The 17,354-nt window shown below is 37.0% G+C and overlaps 1 protein-coding gene across 1 annotated transcript; it reads right to left on the bottom strand.

Annotated features, from left to right (window-relative positions):
* Positions 1-3,336: 3,336 nt before the first annotated feature.
* On the bottom strand, positions 3,337-10,487 carry LOC149516176 (uncharacterized). The gene is made up of 5 exons (XM_089768730.1): positions 8,727-10,487; positions 8,352-8,477; positions 7,494-8,204; positions 7,166-7,183; positions 3,337-6,942 (listed from the first exon to the last, which is right to left on the bottom strand). Exons 1-5 carry the CDS (start codon positions 10,485-10,487, stop codon positions 3,340-3,342), a joined length of 6,219 nt encoding a protein of 2,072 aa, XP_089624856.1. The 3' UTR covers positions 3,337-3,339.
* Between the last annotated feature and the right edge of the window lie 6,867 nt (positions 10,488-17,354).

Raw genomic sequence — 17,354 nt, 5'->3', positions numbered from 1 at the left:
ACTTATATTTTTTATTTATTAATCAATTTTTATTTATTATTTTAAAAAAAAAAAAAAATCTTTACTGTATTGAAATTTTTTTATAAATACTCCAATACGCTGGTAGTACTTAAAAAAAATCTTCTCACCTAGAGATTTCGTAGGCATCACTACTCGGAATACCTTTGAATCTCATCATCGGATAAAAATTTCCTCTTCTCTTATTTTTTATTAGTTATATTTTAATTTATTAATCAATTTTTATTTATTATTTTTTTAAAAAAGAAAATCTTTACTGTATTGAAAATTTTTTTATAAATACTCCAATACGCTGGTAGTATTTTAAAAAAATCTTCTCACCTAGAGATTTCGTAGGCATCACTACTCGGAATACCTTTGAATCTCATCGTCGGATAAAAATTTCCTTTTTCTTTCATTTTTTTACTACTTTAGTATTATTATTAAATTTATTTTTTATGTTATTGTTTTTAAAGTTTATTCTAAAAAATAACATAATTATATAAAAAATTATTTAACCACAATTTCATTAATTAGTCTAACAAATATAGATATTTTAATATGCATAAATATTAACAAAATAACACTTAAAAAATAAGAAAAATTCAAAAAAAAAAAAATTTTTTTTTACCTGAACCGGACCGGTCAACGGTCCGGTCAACTCCTGGTTCAGTTCGGCGGTTCGGTTCGGTCTGGTTGGTTCGGTCCGGCGGTTCGGTTCGATCTGGTTGGTTTGGTCCGGCGGTTCGGTTCGGTCCAGTCAGACCGGTCAGAGATGATAAAGGCAGCGGGTCGCGGGTCGGGTGCGCGGACCCCGGGTCGGGTCGCGGGTTGACGCGCGGATCCTCCTTGGCTGAAACGGCGTCGTTTTGGGTCTTTATCTAAACGACGTCGTTTTGAGATTTTGCTTTACTATATATAGCTGAAGATTTTTTTTTTTTGGTTCATTTGGCTTCTGTTTCAGAAAAAAAAAGGAGAGAGGGAGAGAGAGAGCTCTGGGGGAAAGGTCGTCGGTCGGTTGCCGGAGCACTGTGCCGGTCGCCGTCTGGCTCGCCGCCGGCAGTCTTGGACGGTGGTTTCCGATGACCGGGAAAGGTGAAAATTCTTCTGGAAGTTCTCTTCGACGCGATCTTTCCAGATCCGGTGTCCTTTTTACCGGAAACAGCCCTGATCGACGTAGATCGGGGCTCAAAGTTTCGGTCTCTCTTTTTTTCTTTTTTTTTTTTTCTTTGAATCTGCTGATCTCTCTCTTTTTTTTTTCAGGTGGCTTTCTGGCGCTGGGTTCCCCGTTCCAGGGGACTGTTGTTTTTTTTTTTTTTTTGTGTTTTTGCAGAATTTTTTTTTTACAGAAGCTGCCTTCTTCTTTTCTTTTTTTTTCGTTCTTTTTTAGTCTAGTTTACAAGCTCTATTTATAGAGCTTGTTGGGATTCAAATCTCAGATTTTCTAGGATTCGAATCTCATTTTTCAACTGAAAAATCATACCTACCGTCCGTGATTGGTGGCTTGTCGGGAGGTTGATCGGGTAGTTGGTCGGACCAGTTCGGCGCCGTACCAACCCCTTGACTTTTATTTTATTTCTGTTTCTTTTGTTTGTTTATTTTTTGTTTTTTTGTTTGTTTTGTTAAATATTATTATTATTAAAATAAAACAGTAGATCCGGACAAAACCGGTGTCTACAGCTGCCCCTCTTTGCACATTACTGAGAATCAGGAATAGGGCAAAGACAAAGACAACGATTTTGTCCGAAGATAAATCATGATTTGATTTTTTTTTATTTTTTTATTTTTGAAAGGGCTCCTCTCAGCAGAGGTTTAACAACTTTAAAATCTCATCTGAAAATTTTATTTGAAAAAGCTCCTCTCAACAGAGGCTCCACAACTTTAAAATTTTCATCTTGTAAAAGCTCCTCTGTTCTCAGCAGAGGCTCAACAACTTTAAAATCTCATCTGAAAATCTTATTTGAAAAAACTCCTCTCAACAAAGGCTCCACAACTTTAAAATTTTCATCTTGAAAAAGCTCCTCTCAGCAGAGGCTCAACAACTTTAAAAATTCATCTTGGAAAAAGCTCCTCTCAGCAGAGGCTCAACAACTTTTAAAAATCTCTCTTGAAAAAAGCTCCTCTCAGCAGAGGCTCAACAACTTTAAAAATCTCTCTTGGAAAAAGCTCCTCCCAGCAGAGGCTCAACAACTTTAAAATTCATCTTGGAAAAGCTCCTCTCAGCAGAGGCTCAACAACTTTAAAAATTCTCTCTTGGAAAAAGCTCCTCTCAGCAGAGGCTCAACAACTTTAAAATTCATCTTGGAAAAGCTCCTCTCAGCAGAGGCTCAACAACTTTAAAAATTCTCTCTTGGAAAAGCTCCTCTCAGCAGAGGCTCAACAACTTTAAAAATCTTATCTTGGAAAAGCTCCTCTCAATAGAGGCTCCACAACTTTAAAAATCTTATCTGAAAAAGCTCCTCTCAACAGAGGCTCCACAACTTTAAAAATTCTCTCTTGAAAAAAGCTCCTCTCAGCAGAGGCTCAACAACTTTAAAATTTTCATCTGTTTTCAAATTTGAGTTTTCATCTTTGAACAAGTAAATTTCTCTCTTCCTTTGTTTGGTCATTGTCTTTACCAAAATCTTTTTTTTTTTTTTTTTTTTTTTAAGAGAAGGAAAATTTTTATCTTTGTTACAACTTCTCATGGATGCATGTACTGAGTGCTCATGATGCAATGCATGTAATGCAATCAAAATCGTTCATTGTAGTAAAAAGCTTCTCAAAATCTCTCGCTTTTGACTTCTTTTATCCGAATTCTTATATGACCAATCTGTCTTCAACATCTGACCATAATAGTTTTTTCTTCAAAAGTCTGCAACATCAATGTCTTGTCATGCTTTTCTCATCCTTTTTCATTTGCCTTTGTCAACTTTAAAAGTAATGCTGAGATCTTTCATATTTGTTTTTCTTTTCATCATTTTAAGTTCAAGACAAATAAAATGCAATCACATTTCTCTGATGGACAAAAAATATCAAATAAGGATAAAGGAAAGGATAGGCATTAGTTTCAAATGAAGGATAATGTATTTCCTATGGTTGATAACAAGTGTATGTCAAAGTGTTTGAGTTGAAATAAAGGTGTCAAAAGAATGATCACAAGATAATCATGAACAAAATATTCTCAGATTCTTTCTCTAAAACTAAATCAGATGACTTTCTTGATTATTCAGAGTTCGTCAAACTACACTTGCCCCTGCATTATGGGATCTTTTCTTGATGATGCTTTTGCTTCACATCTAAGCCGCCTTTTCAGGTTTTCAACTTAGATAAGTCATCATTTTTTCTTTTTTTTTTTTTTTTTTAAGCAAAATATTTCTTCACAACATCTGAATTTATTGGGGTAGGTAAATCACCTCCGTCCATTTCTGCCAAAATCAATGCCCCACCAGAAAAGGCCTTTTTCACCACATACGGGCCTTCCCAATTTGGTGTCCATTTCCCCCGATTATCATGTTGATTTGGAAAAAATCTTTTTAGCACTAAGTCTCCTTCCCTGAAGCAACGGGGATGAGTTTTCTTATCATGTGCTCTCATCATCCTCTTTTGATATAATTGACCATGACAAAGTGCTGACAATCTTTTCTCTTCGATGAGGTTTAACTGCTCGTAGCGATTTCGAACCCATTCTGCTTCCTCTAACTCTACCTCCATCAAGACTCTAAGTGAGGGAATTTCCACTTCGACTGGTAGTACAGCTTCCATACCATATACCAAAGAGAACGGTGTGGCTCCAGTAGACGTTCTGACTGATGTTCTATAAGCATGCAAGGCAAAAGGCAATTTCTCATGCCAATCTTTGTAAGTTTCAGTCGTTTTCTCCAGGATTCTTTTGATATTCTTGTTCGCAGCCTCCACTGCCCCATTCATCTTCGGACGATATGGTGCCAAATTACGATGACGGATCTTGAACTGAGTGCATACTTCATTCATCATTTTGTTGTTCAAGTTTTTGGCATTATCAGAAATAATTGTCTCCGGAAGTCCATATCTGCATATTATCTCTCTTTTCATGAACTTACATACCACAGATCGGGTCACGCTAGCATATGATGCAGCTTCTACCCATTTGGTGAAGTAATCAATAATTACAAAAATGAATCTATGCCCATTCGAAGCTTTTGGAGTGATGGGACCAATAACATCCATGCCCCACATAGAGAACGGCCAAGGTGGAGCTAGAACATGTAATGTTGATGGCGGAGCATGAATCTTGTCAGCATAAATCTGACATTTATGACATCTCTTAGCATAATCAATACAGTCTCTCTCTATTGTCAACCAATAATAGCCAGCCCTCATAATTTGTCTAGCCATCATATGACCATTTGCATGTGCCCCACAAACTCCATCATGCACTTCTTCAATAATCTTTTTTGCTTCAGCTGCATTTACACATCTTAAGAGCACTTGATCTCGACCTCTTTTGTAAAGGATATCTCCATCAATGAAGAAACTCATAGCCAATCTTCTGATAGTCCTCTTATCATTTTCAGTTGCATGTTCTGGGTATTGCTGGTTTTTAATGTATTGCATGATATCATGATACCATGGCTTCCCATCAATTTTTTTTTCAACACCTGAGCAATGTGCTGGAACATCTTTCACATCCAGCTTGATGGGTTGGATTTCAGTATTTGCATCTATTTTGACCATTGCAGCTAGAGTAGCCAGTGCATCAGCAATTTGGTTTTCCTCTCTAGGTAGATGCTCAAATTGAACTTCTTTAAATTGCTTAACCAACTCAGAGATATATTTATGGTACTGAATCAGCTTAGAGTCTCTTATCTCCCATTCACCTCGTAACTGATAGATGACTAAAGCTGAATCTCCAAACACATCTAACACTTTGATCTTTTTTTCAATTGCTGCTTGTAGACCCATAACACAGGCCTCATATTCAGCCACATTGTTTGTGCAATTAAAATTTAATCTGGCTGTGATGGGGTAATAATGTCCATCAGGAGATATCAAAATTGCCCCAATACCATGACCCAAAGCATTAGCAGCTCCATCAAAATACATCCTCCATGATTTTTCAACAGGTTTATTTTCTTCAATGGCCATCACATCCTCATCAGGAAAATCTAATTTCATTGGCTCATAATCTTCGGCTGTACGATCAGCAAGGAATTCAGCTATTGCACTCCCTTTAATAGCTTTTTGAGCCACATAAATGATATCATATTCTGAAAGCATAACTTGCCACCGTGCTATTCTTCCTGTTAATGAGGGCTTTTCGAAGATATACTTAATAGGATCCAGTTTTACTATGAGCCAAGTAGTGTGATAAAGCATGTATTGTCTAAGCCTTCGAGCTGTCCAGGTTAATGCACAACACATTTTCTCTAATGGTGAATACTTTGACTCATAATCAGTGAACTTCTTACTCAAGTAGTAAATTGCTCGTTCTTTCTTATCAGTTTCATCTCTTTGCCCCAGCACACATCCCATTGAATTTTTATGCACTGTTAAGTACAAAATCAAAGGTTTTCTTGGCATTGGTGGCACCAACACAGGTGGATTTGACAAGTATTCTTTGATCTTATCAAAAGCTTCTTGGCACTCATCATTCCATTCTCCAGGATCATGTTTTCTGAGAAGCTTGAAAATAGGATCACACTTATAAGTGAGTTGAGAGATGAAGCGAGCAATATAATTTAATCTCCCTAAGAAGCCTCGCACTTCTTTTGAAGTATGAGGAGGAGATAAGTTTTGGATGGCTTGTATCTTATCCGGGTCCACTTCGATTCCTTTTTCACTGACTACAAAGCCCAATAGTTTTCCTGATTTGGCTCCAAATGTACATTTGGCAGGATTCAACTTCAACTGAAATCTTCTCAACCTGTCGAACAGCTTTTTGAGATTGACTATATGATCCTCTCCTTCACGAGATTTTACAATCATATCATCCACATACACTTCTATCTCTTTATGCATCATGTCATGAAAAAGAGTCACCATTGCTCTTTGATAAGTAGCACCAGCATTTTTCAACCCAAAAGGCATGACTTTGTAACAGAATGTTCCCCACATGGTCACAAATGTAGTTTTCTCCATATCATCTCGAGCCATCTTGATCTGATTATAGCCTGAGAAACCATCCATAAAGGAAAATGTGAAGTGCCTAGCAGTATTATCCACTAGAGTATCGATGTGAGGTAAAGGAAAGTTATCCTTGGGACTTGCTCTATTTAGATCTCGATAATCGACACACATTCTCACTTTTCCATCCTTCTTAGGAACTGGCACTATGTTGGCTACCCATTCAGGATATTTTGCCACTTCTAAAAATCCAACATCGAATTGTTTCTTCACTTCCTCTTTAATTTTCAGTAGCATCTCTGGTTTCATGCGCCTTAGCTTTTGCTGCATCGGCTTACATCCTGATTTTAAAGGTAACTTGTGCTCTACAATATCAGTGCTGAGTCCTGGCATATCCTGGTAAGTCCACGCGAACACATCTACATATTCTCGGAGTAATTCTTCTAGCTTCTTTCTTTCAACTGGTAAAAGAGATGTACCAATTTTGACCTCCCTTTTATTCTCACCATCTCCCAAATTTACTGATTCAGTAATTTTTTGGTGGGGTTCAATTGGCTTATCTTCATGTTCTATTAATTTTAACAAATCAAGAGGCAGTGTGTAGTTATCTGAATCTTCCTCATTATCAAGTTCATCAACATGAATTAAATTTTCAAAATCATATCCGAGATTATTGCCATGATTATCTTCATGTTCATTGTTTGGGACCCTGCAAAAGGGTAAGATGAAGAAAATATTGGCACACAAAAATGGAATGGCAAGAAAATGTAGGAAAGAAAAGAATGAAAGGTAAAATGAAGATAATAGAAGAAATGTGGATGCATCTTCTAAGTCTTTTATTAAAATGACAAACATAAACACACCATAAAAGATCTCCTAATACTCGTAGAAAGTAATTAGGGATTTAAAGTTTCACATTACTTTTCCAAAGCTTTAAAAACAATAGGCAGCTCCGTAACTTTCCAATTATCCAGCTCAAAATCTGAAGGACAAGGGTACACGAACAGCTCTTCACTTCGACTCTTCTTTTCTCCATCCATCATTTGAATGGCCAGCTCTGAAAATTTTTTCATGAATCCTGCACTTGAGGCTCCCGGTAAATCTGAATAAATGTATCCTCCCGAGTGAAAAGAATCATAGAGATATGGAATGACTATGGGTTCTGACTCTGGTTCATATCCCTTAAGATTAGCTATCCTCTTATATCTTTTCTCATTCCCCATTCTTACTTTATCCCCTCTTGTTGGCTTATATCCCAAGCCAAACCTGTCTCTCTTTTCATATATGGCCGATGGCTTCGTGATTCCTTGCAGGTTCTTCTCAAGTCCGGCTTCAGGTTGCCATCCCATCTTGGTAAGCTGTCTGACTACCATTTTAGTAGTCGTAGATAAGTGTGACGAATACAATTTAGATCCTTCAGCTATATATGTTGCATTGGTAATCTCGAAAGATCTATAAGAGCATTCTAAAGCTTCATCTGCCGATTCCACATAAGGAGTATTTATCGGTTGAGTTACCAATAAATCTTCTTCTCCTGCCACACATGTTAGCTTCCCTTCAACAATGAATTTGACTTTTTGATGTAATGAGGATGGGACAGCACCTGCCATATGGATCCACGGTCTACCCAATAAACAACTATATGAAGGAGAGATGTCCATGACTTGAAATTTCACGTTGAAAGTACATGGGCCAATCTGCAGTGGCACTTCTATATCTCTCAACACTTCTCTTCTGGTTCCATCAAAAGCTCTCACTATCATATGACTAGATTTCATATAAGATCCATCAACAGGGAGTTTTGCCAGAGTAGCCGCAGGCATAACATTGATGGATGAGCCATTATCAATCAAAACCTTAGCCATTATATGACTTTTACATTTCACAGTAATGTGAAGAGCCCTGATGCTTCCTCTACCCTCAGGAGGAATCTCTTCATCATTGAAAGAGATATAGTTTGAAATCGTCAGATTACCAACAAGCTGTTCCACATATTCAACAGAAGCATTGTGAGACACATATGCTTGATTTAGCACCTTCAGTAAAGCATTACGGTGTGACTCTGAATTGAGCAATAATGACAATAGCGAAATTCTAGCTGGCATCTTGTTAAGCTGTTCTACCACGCTATACTCACTATGTTTTATTAGCTTCAAAAATTCACCTACTTCACTCTCAGATACTGGCTTCTGACATTCTTTTTCTGGTGTTGCATCAAGATCACTCTGACTTTCATTTTCTTCCCTTACCTTGGCTTTCTCCTTTCTAGCTTTTTCTAGAGCCTCTGGGGTATAGCACCTGCCACTTCGGGTTATGCCTCCTACACCCGTTATATTAGCAGTATCTGGGTTGACTACGACACCATAATCGTACTTCCAAGGTACTGCTTTATCATTCTGATATGAAAAAAAGGCAGGAACTTTAATTGTCACCACTGGTCGAGAGACGAGTTTTTCTAGCTTCGATGTTGGCTTCTCATCATAATAGATAGTTACTGGTCTACGCCCAAACTTATTCTTTGAATTAATGGTAGACACTTTCACCAACTCTTCTCTCTCTTGGTAAAACTCTATTCGACTTTCATCCATCAATTTTTGCACCTCTTGACGAAATTGGTGACAATTCTCGATAGAATGCCCCAAAACATCTCTGTGATAAGTGCAGCTTTCAGTTGAGTTTATCATTTCAGAGTAATTTTGAGGTTCTATTGGCTTCAACATGTCAGTTTTGACCAATACTTCGAACACCTTAGCCATAGGAGTTTTGACCTCCTCTATTCTTCTTTTCACATAACTTGTTTGCCCATCAATCAAAGCATTTATTGATGGTTTGGTATGATTTGGTAGAGGGTTTCCATTGACATTTGGAGTCCTTTGTTGGCTGGTATCAAAATTTAATACTCCTTCATTGATTAACCCCTGCACTTTACGCTTCAAAGCAGTACAGTTCTCAGTGGAATGACCTGGATTCCCATAATGATAATCACAATGTGCATTGGGGTCATACCATTTGGGAAACGGAGGTTTCATAGGTTCAATGATAACAGGAGCAAGCAGATGTTTCTCAACAAGTTGAGGATACAGATCTGTATATGTCATGGGAATGGGATCGAAAGTGAATTTTTCTTGGATATTTCTTGGGGCTCGTGGACTACTATTAGGTCTCCAGTCTGGTCTTGTAGGTACAACAGGACGGTTATAGGAATAAGTGGGTGTTCGAAAGGATGGTTGAAAATGAGGTGAATAAGCTGGTTGTGGTAATGACTGGTATGGTTGATGTGAATGAGGGATGGATGTAACATGGTTTACAGAAGGGTAATGGGTCTGGTATACTGGTGTAGGATAAGGTGTGAAACCTCTGAATTGTTGCCCCATATAGTTCACTGCTGGAGCTTCATTCTCTTTCTTTCTAGGAGCTCCACCTTTCTTTACTCCACTTGTCTCTCCCGCATCGAGCTTACCATTTTTTATGGCATTTTCAATGATCTCACCGGATATCACCATATCGACAAAATTCTTGGTTGCATTACCTATCAATCTTTCATAATACGGTGCTTTCAAGGTATTCACAAATAAAACAGTTGTTTCTTTCTCAGTGAGAGGGGGTTGAACTTGTGCAGCCACGTCTCTCCATCTTTGTGCATACTCCTTAAAGTTTTCAGTTACTTTCTTTTCCATGCTTTGAAGAGATAGACGATCTGGAACCATATCCGTGACATGCCGATATTGTGTAAGGAATGCCTTTGTAAGCTCTTGCCAAGAACGAATATGAGTCCTATCTAGCTGGACATACCACCTAGCTGCAGAACCCGTAAGACTATCTTGAAATATGTGCATTAACAACTTCTCATCTCGAGCATATGCTGCCATCTTTCGACAATACATGGTGATATGGGTCATTGGGCATTTTGTACCATCATATTTTTCAAATTCAGGGACCTTGAATTTAGGTGGAATTACCACATCTGGAACTAAACAAAGATCAGCTGCATCTGTGGAGCCATAAAAATCCATTCCCTCTACAGCCCTAAGCCTTTCCTCCAATATCTTCATCTTCTCCCGGGCACTGGTATCTTCTACTTTTTCAGGTGTCTGCATCCCTAGCTTTTCTCTTTCCTTGGGATCATCTAAATCAGGAACTAAGATTGGCTCAGGTGGTTTTTCCATCATAATGGGATTAACAAAATTCTGAAATTGTCCTGGAGCAGGTGTGGATGTCATTCTTGGATAAGGATTAGGATATCCACCAGGAGTAAAAATTGGTACTCTAGTTCCTTGTGAAGGTTGGTTCAGTCGTGGCTCAAACCCTGGAGGATAGACAGGATCTACCATATCTGGCGATCGTTCTTGAAAGCTAGGATTTTCTTCCACTGTTTTTCCTTTGTCAAGTTTCTTGAGCATATCCATTATTATACTAAGATCTCCTTTTAGTTCTTCTTGAGCTTTTTCAATTCTCTCAAATCGACTGGCCTGTTCTTGCTCCATGATTCTTGTCTGTGTCCTGGTATTGTATGAATGACGAGTAGGTTGGGCCGAAATTTTTGATGGGCGAGCTATTCTTGAACCTTTATTACCACAAAATTTTTTTATTTTGAAAAAGAAAAGAAAAAAATAAAATTAGAATGCTATGTGTTAAAAATTTTACTTTATGAAAAATGATGTATATGATGCATGAATGCAAGTGAGAGATATTTGTTCTTGAACGAATTTCAACATTAGAAATTTTTATTGATCTCATACAACTTTTATTACATAGGATTTATCATCCTAGAGTTATATCCATAAAAGCATTTGACTTGCTCATAATGGTCCTTCACCTCATCTAGAAAGTTCACTGGGCACTGTCCATATTCTCCTATGGGATTGACTTCTCTTCTTAATGCTTCTACCTTTTCAACCATCTCCCATGCTTTCCTCACTGCCTTGCAAACTTGATTAGTCAAGTGCTTTATGTACTGTTGCCTCCCTAAACTTTCTGCCTTCCATCTCATATGAGCATCCCTTTCTGAATCACATGTGAAGATCCAATCTTTTTCCCTTCTATGCCACTCATCTATCATTGCTGAAATATGACTTTTGTGTCTTGCAGTTGTAGCTCTAACCCTTGGATCACCTGGTGAAGCGATTCTTTTTCATTCAATACTTCGAAGTGCTTTTTTCTTTCTTCTGCGAGCATGACTTTTAATCTTTTCTTTTCATTTTGGCATTCCACCAATCTTGCTGAGGTTGTAGAGTATAATCCCTTCCAATTCTGACATTCTTGAGAAATTCTGGTGGTCTCCTCTTGCTTTTCTTGAGCTTTGCCCTTCCATTGGTTTATTCCCTCTCGGAGCTTATCCATTTCACGTTGTCGGCCAAGGTAAGACTTGGTAACTAGTAACCTCTTATTTTCTTGATGTAGATCTTTCAAGTCACTATTAGCCAAATCTCGCTCTTTTATGACTTTTTCTAATATGCTCCCTTGTATCTCCGCTTCATATCTTAATTGCCCTACTTTTTCACGAAGTCTCAAATTTTTTCTTCTTATTTCTTCTTTTTCAGCTTCTAATTCTTTCTTAACAAGCTCAACTTCTGATAATTGCACCTCTTCTGAAAGATTAACCAATTGATATGAGCTATCATCAGGAGGGAGTACTATGTCTCTAGGCCGCATTGCTTTCCAAATCTGATAATCAGAAGTGACTTTATCGATGAGAGGCCCTAACCTCATTCTTTGTGTTCTCTTCCATGCTTGGATCAACTGCTCCGAAGTTCTTGATGGATTTGATTCCCCATAAATGAATTCTACTTGGACCAGGCCATGAGTAGCAGGAACAAACTGTTTTGCACCAAATTGCCTAAGTGCCATCAATGGAGCATAACTTACAACACCCCATAGCCCTAATAACGGAATCCATGGCTCATTTCCTCCACGATACAACAAGGGCACACGAGGCATCCAAGGCACCATCCATTCGATTTCATCCCCAGTAATCCTTCGTAAGAAAAGGACCCATTCTTCCTTAGTCTTTAATGTCGGCCATTGGCTTTTGCAAAACTCTTCGAGTGGTGCTTTATTTCGAAGATATGGTTTCGAAAATGCACTTTTCCCACATTTGAAATGACTTCTGACCCATACGTATAATAGAGATGCACATCCTATGAATCGACCTTTCCCATTTCGTCGACAAAAATTCAATGACCTGATGGTTTCGGCTAGGACTGCTGGAGCGGGATTAATTGTTTGGGTTTTAATTTGCTCGAAAAAGTCTACCACAGTTATCTCAATGTAACCCAAAGTCTTTGGAAAGATTACCATGCCATACAATGCTAGAGCAAACACATCCATACCTTGATCATTATCCAAATGCTCCTGAATGAAATTTCGAAGAAAGTCCCAACGAATGCCGAGATGTTTACCTTTAGACTTCACAAAGGAATCAATGGTTTCTACTTTAACCTCCATAAGCTTGGCTAACTTTTTACGATAACCTGATTTTGGCTTTCGGGTAAATACTTTATCTGGACATTGTAATTTTATCCCGAGCAAAATCGAATACTCCTCGATGGTTGGCACCAAATCTTCCTGATTAAAAGTGAAGCATCTATAGGATGGATCCCAAAACTGTATAGCTGCTTTGACCAGCTGTTCATCAACCACTACTGAAATGAGAGATGCAATCTGCCCATACTTTTTGCAAAAGCTTTCTTTTCTTCCTTCACTTAACTGACCCCAGATAGCAGCTAACTCTTTTAAATCATTCTGTGTGAGATCTAAATGCACTTTTTCGGGTAACTCAGACATATAACTGGTATGCAAACAATCTCCGTTCTTTTGTTGAGCCTCTTTCGACCAAACATGTACTTCATTATACGACTCACATGGCACACTGACTGAGGATGAGCAAATCTGTAGTTCTATGGGATCCATGAAAACTTCTTGGGAGAAATGTCCTTGAGCAAATATCTCGATGCAAAACTGTATGATATGATTAATGTAACAAAATTGAGTTAGTGTGAGGATGTGATTTTAAAAAAAATTTGTTTTTTTTTTTTAGAGATTTTTTTGTTTGTTTTGTTTTGTTTTGTGTTATACACAACTTTTATTCTTGGATATTTTTTACAAGAAAGTGGATGGAGCTCTACATAAGGCTGGTTTCCTAGGCTTATTATAAGCTGGGTTTGGATTGACAGGGTCTAAAGGTTCCCAAATTATTCCTCACTGTCGTCCATATTGGACTAGTAAGGCATCCCGATCCTCACCCATTACAGGCTACTAACGGAAAGGGTTCAATTCGAGTGGAAGTATTTCGCTTGCCATTGCGGAGGTTATCACCTCACGAGAGCAATAGGTACTTTACTTCCTTCTATAAAGGATGAAGCCCGGGTATAGAGCTCATGTATGAGATGCATCGTGCCATTGTGTGCAAATATATCCTAATTTATTGAAAGCAATATATATACAAAAAATAAAACATAAGAGGCATAATAAGAGAAATGTGTGTGAATTTTTTTGCTTTTTATTTTTGATTTGTTTGGTTTTGTTTTGTTTTACTAAAAATGAAGAATAAAAAATTAAGAATTTGATTAAGACTATTTAAATCAAAATTTAAGGATAACAAGTAGTTAATTTTGGCTTGACTCTCAAAAACAAAATGCGTCCCCAGCGGAGTCGCCAAGCTGTCGTAACGGTTTTGTGTCCGCCCGACGAATTTGGAAACGAAATAAAAAATAACGGAGTCGCCACCAATCTTTTTTGGCTAGGTGCGATTGGCCACCTATTAAAACATATCCTTTTAATGAAATCTTAAAATTAATTAAAATTTATTAAAAAGATAATTTTACGGTCTGCGAAACAGTCTGGGTTCGGGAGTCGATTACGCGTGGGGAAGGATTAGCACCCCCACAACGCCCGTTAAAAAACGGTACCAATTAACAACGTGTTATCCTTTGATTTTGATACAAACAGTCTTATTTTCAGTATTCAAAAAATAATTTCTTTGATTTTTATTTATTAAAATTATTCTCGAGAAAAATAAATCAAAACCTTTTTATTGAAATAATTCTTAAAATGTTCCAGTACGTTGGTAACATTAAAAGAACTCTTTCTCACCTAGAGATTTCTTAAAGCATCTCTACTCGGAATACTTTTAGAATCTCATCTTTGGAGGTCTAAATTTACTTTTCGTAAGAAATTATGTTATGCATGCCATGCAAAATATTTTCGTGTTTATGCACACATTTTATTCTCATTCAAAAATTTTATTAATTATTTTATTAATTTTATTAATTTTAATTAAAATTTTGAAGAAAAAAGGAATTTAATCATATTGAAGATTTTCTATAAATATTCCAATACGCTGGTAATATTTTACAAAAAATCTTCTCACCTAGAGATTTCTTAAAGCATCTCTACTCGGAATACTTTTAGAATCTCATCATTGGATTAAATTTATTTTCTTCTTATTTTTATTACTTATATTTTTTATTTATTAATCAATTTTTATTTATTATTTTAAAAAAAAAAAAAAATCTTTACTGTATTGAAATTTTTTTATAAATACTCCAATACGCTGGTAGTACTTAAAAAAAATCTTCTCACCTAGAGATTTCGTAGGCATCACTACTCGGAATACCTTTGAATCTCATCATCGGATAAAAATTTCCTCTTCTCTTATTTTTTATTAGTTATATTTTAATTTATTAATCAATTTTTATTTATTATTTTTTTAAAAAAGAAAATCTTTACTGTATTGAAAATTTTTTTATAAATACTCCAATACGCTGGTAGTATTTTAAAAAAATCTTCTCACCTAGAGATTTCGTAGGCATCACTACTCGGAATACCTTTGAATCTCATCGTCGGATAAAAATTTCCTTTTTCTTTCATTTTTTTACTACTTTAGTATTATTATTAAATTTATTTTTTATGTTATTGTTTTTAAAGTTTATTCTAAAAAATAACATAATTATATAAAAAATTATTTAACCACAATTTCATTAATTAGTCTAACAAATATAGATATTTTAATATGCATAAATATTAACAAAATAACACTTAAAAAATAAGAAAAATTCAAAAAAAAAAAAATTTTTTTTTACCTGAACCGGACCGGTCAACGGTCCGGTCAACTCCTGGTTCAGTTCGGCGGTTCGATTCGGTCTGGTTGGTTCGGTCCGGCGGTTCAGTTCGATCTGGTTGGTTTGGTCCGGCGGTTCGGTTCGGTCCAGTCAGACCGGTCAGAGATGATAAAGGCAGCGGGTCGCGGGTCGGGTGCGCGGACCCCGGGTCGGGTCGCGGGTTGACGCGCGGATCCTCCTTGGCTGAAACGGCGTCGTTTTGGGTCTTTATCTAAACGACGTCGTTTTGAGATTTTGCTTTACTATATATAGCTGAAGATTTTTTTTTTTTGGTTCATTTGGCTTCTGTTTCAGAAAAAAAAAGGAGAGAGGGAGAGAGAGAGCTCTGGGGGAAAGGTCGTCGGTCGGTTGCCGGAGCACTGTGCCGGCCGCCGTCTGGCTCGCCGCCGGCAGTCTTGGACGGTGGTTTCCGATGATCGGGAAAGGTGAAAATTCTTCTGGAAGTTCTCTTCGACGCGATCTTTCCAGATCCGGTGTCCTTTTTACCGGAAACAGCCCTGATCGACGTAGATCGGGGCTCAAAGTTTCGGTCTCTCTTTTTTTCTTTTTTTTTTTTTCTTTGAATCTGCTGATCTCTCTCTTTTTTTTTTCAGGTGGCTTTCTGGCGCTGGGTTCCCCGTTCCAGGGGACTGTTGTTTTTTTTTTTTTTTTGTGTTTTTGCAGAATTTTTTTTTTACAGAAGCTGCCTTCTTCTTTTCTTTTTTTTTCGTTCTTTTTTAGTCTAGTTTACAAGCTCTATTTATAGAGCTTGTTGGGATTCAAATCTCAGATTTTCTAGGATTCGAATCTCATTTTTCAACTGAAAAATCATACCTACCGTCCGTGATTGGTGGCTTGTCGGGAGGTTGATCGGGTAGTTGGTCGGACCAGTTCGGCGCCGTACCAACCCCTTGACTTTTGTTTTATTTCTGTTTCTTTTGTTTGTTTATTTTTTGTTTTTTTGTTTGTTTTGTTAAATATTATTATTATTAAAATAAAACAGTAGATCCGGACAAAACCGGTATCTACAGCTGCCCCTCTTTGCACATTACTGAGAATCAAGAATAGGGCAAAGACAAAGACAACGATTTTGTCCGAAGATAAATCATGATTTGATTTTTTTTTATTTTTTTATTTTTGAAAGGGCTCCTCTCAGCAGAGGTTTAACAACTTTAAAATCTCATCTGAAAATTTTATTTGAAAAAGCTCCTCTCAACAGAGGCTCCACAACTTTAAAATTTTCATCTTGTAAAAGCTCCTCTGTTCTCAGCAGAGGCTCAACAACTTTAAAATCTCATCTGAAAATCTTATTTGAAAAAACTCCTCTCAACAAAGGCTCCACAACTTTAAAATTTTCATCTTGAAAAAGCTCCTCTCAGCAGAGGCTCAACAACTTTAAAAAAATCTTATCTGAAAAAGCTCCTCTCAGCAGAGGCTCAACAACTTTAAAAATTCATCTTGGAAAAAGCTCCTCTCAGCAGAGGCTCAACAACTTTTAAAAATCTCTCTTGAAAAAAGCTCCTCTCAGCAGAGGCTCAACAACTTTAAAAATCTCTCTTGGAAAAAGCTCCTCCCAGCAGAGGCTCAACAACTTTAAAATTCATCTTGGAAAAGCTCCTCTCAGCAGAGGCTCAACAACTTTAAAAATTCTCTCTTGGAAAAAGCTCCTCTCAGCAGAGGCTCAACAACTTTAAAATTCATCTTGGAAAAGCTCCTCTCAGCAGAGGCTCAACAACTTTAAAAATTCTCTCTTGGAAAAGCTCCTCTCAGCAGAGGCTCAACAACTTTAAAAATCTTATCTTGGAAAAGCTCCTCTCAATAGAGGCTCCACAACTTTAAAAATCTTATCTGAAAAAGCTCCTCTCAACAGAGGCTCCACAACTTTAAAAATTCTCTCTTGAAAAAAGCTCCTCTCAGCAGAGGCTCAACAACTTTAAAATTTTCATCTGTTTTCAAATTTGAGTTTTCATCTTTGAACAAGTAAATTTCTCTCTTCCTTTGTTTGGTCATTGTCTTTACCAAAATCTTTTTTTTTTTTTTTTTTTTTTTAAGAGAAGGAAAATTTTTATCTTTGTTACAACTTCTCATGGATGCATGTACTGAGTGCTCATGATGCAATGCATGTAATGCAATCAAAATCGTTCATTGTAGTAAAAAGCTTCTCAAAATCTCTCG

Source organism: Durio zibethinus, chromosome 11, assembly GCF_047325235.1.
Source record: "Durio zibethinus cultivar Kanyao isolate XHJ-2024 chromosome 11, ASM4732523v1, whole genome shotgun sequence".
Classification (NCBI taxonomy): Eukaryota; Viridiplantae; Streptophyta; class Magnoliopsida; order Malvales; family Malvaceae; genus Durio; species Durio zibethinus.
Note: the sequence above shows the minus strand (reverse complement) of the source record. Positions and strands in the feature narration are given on the sequence as shown.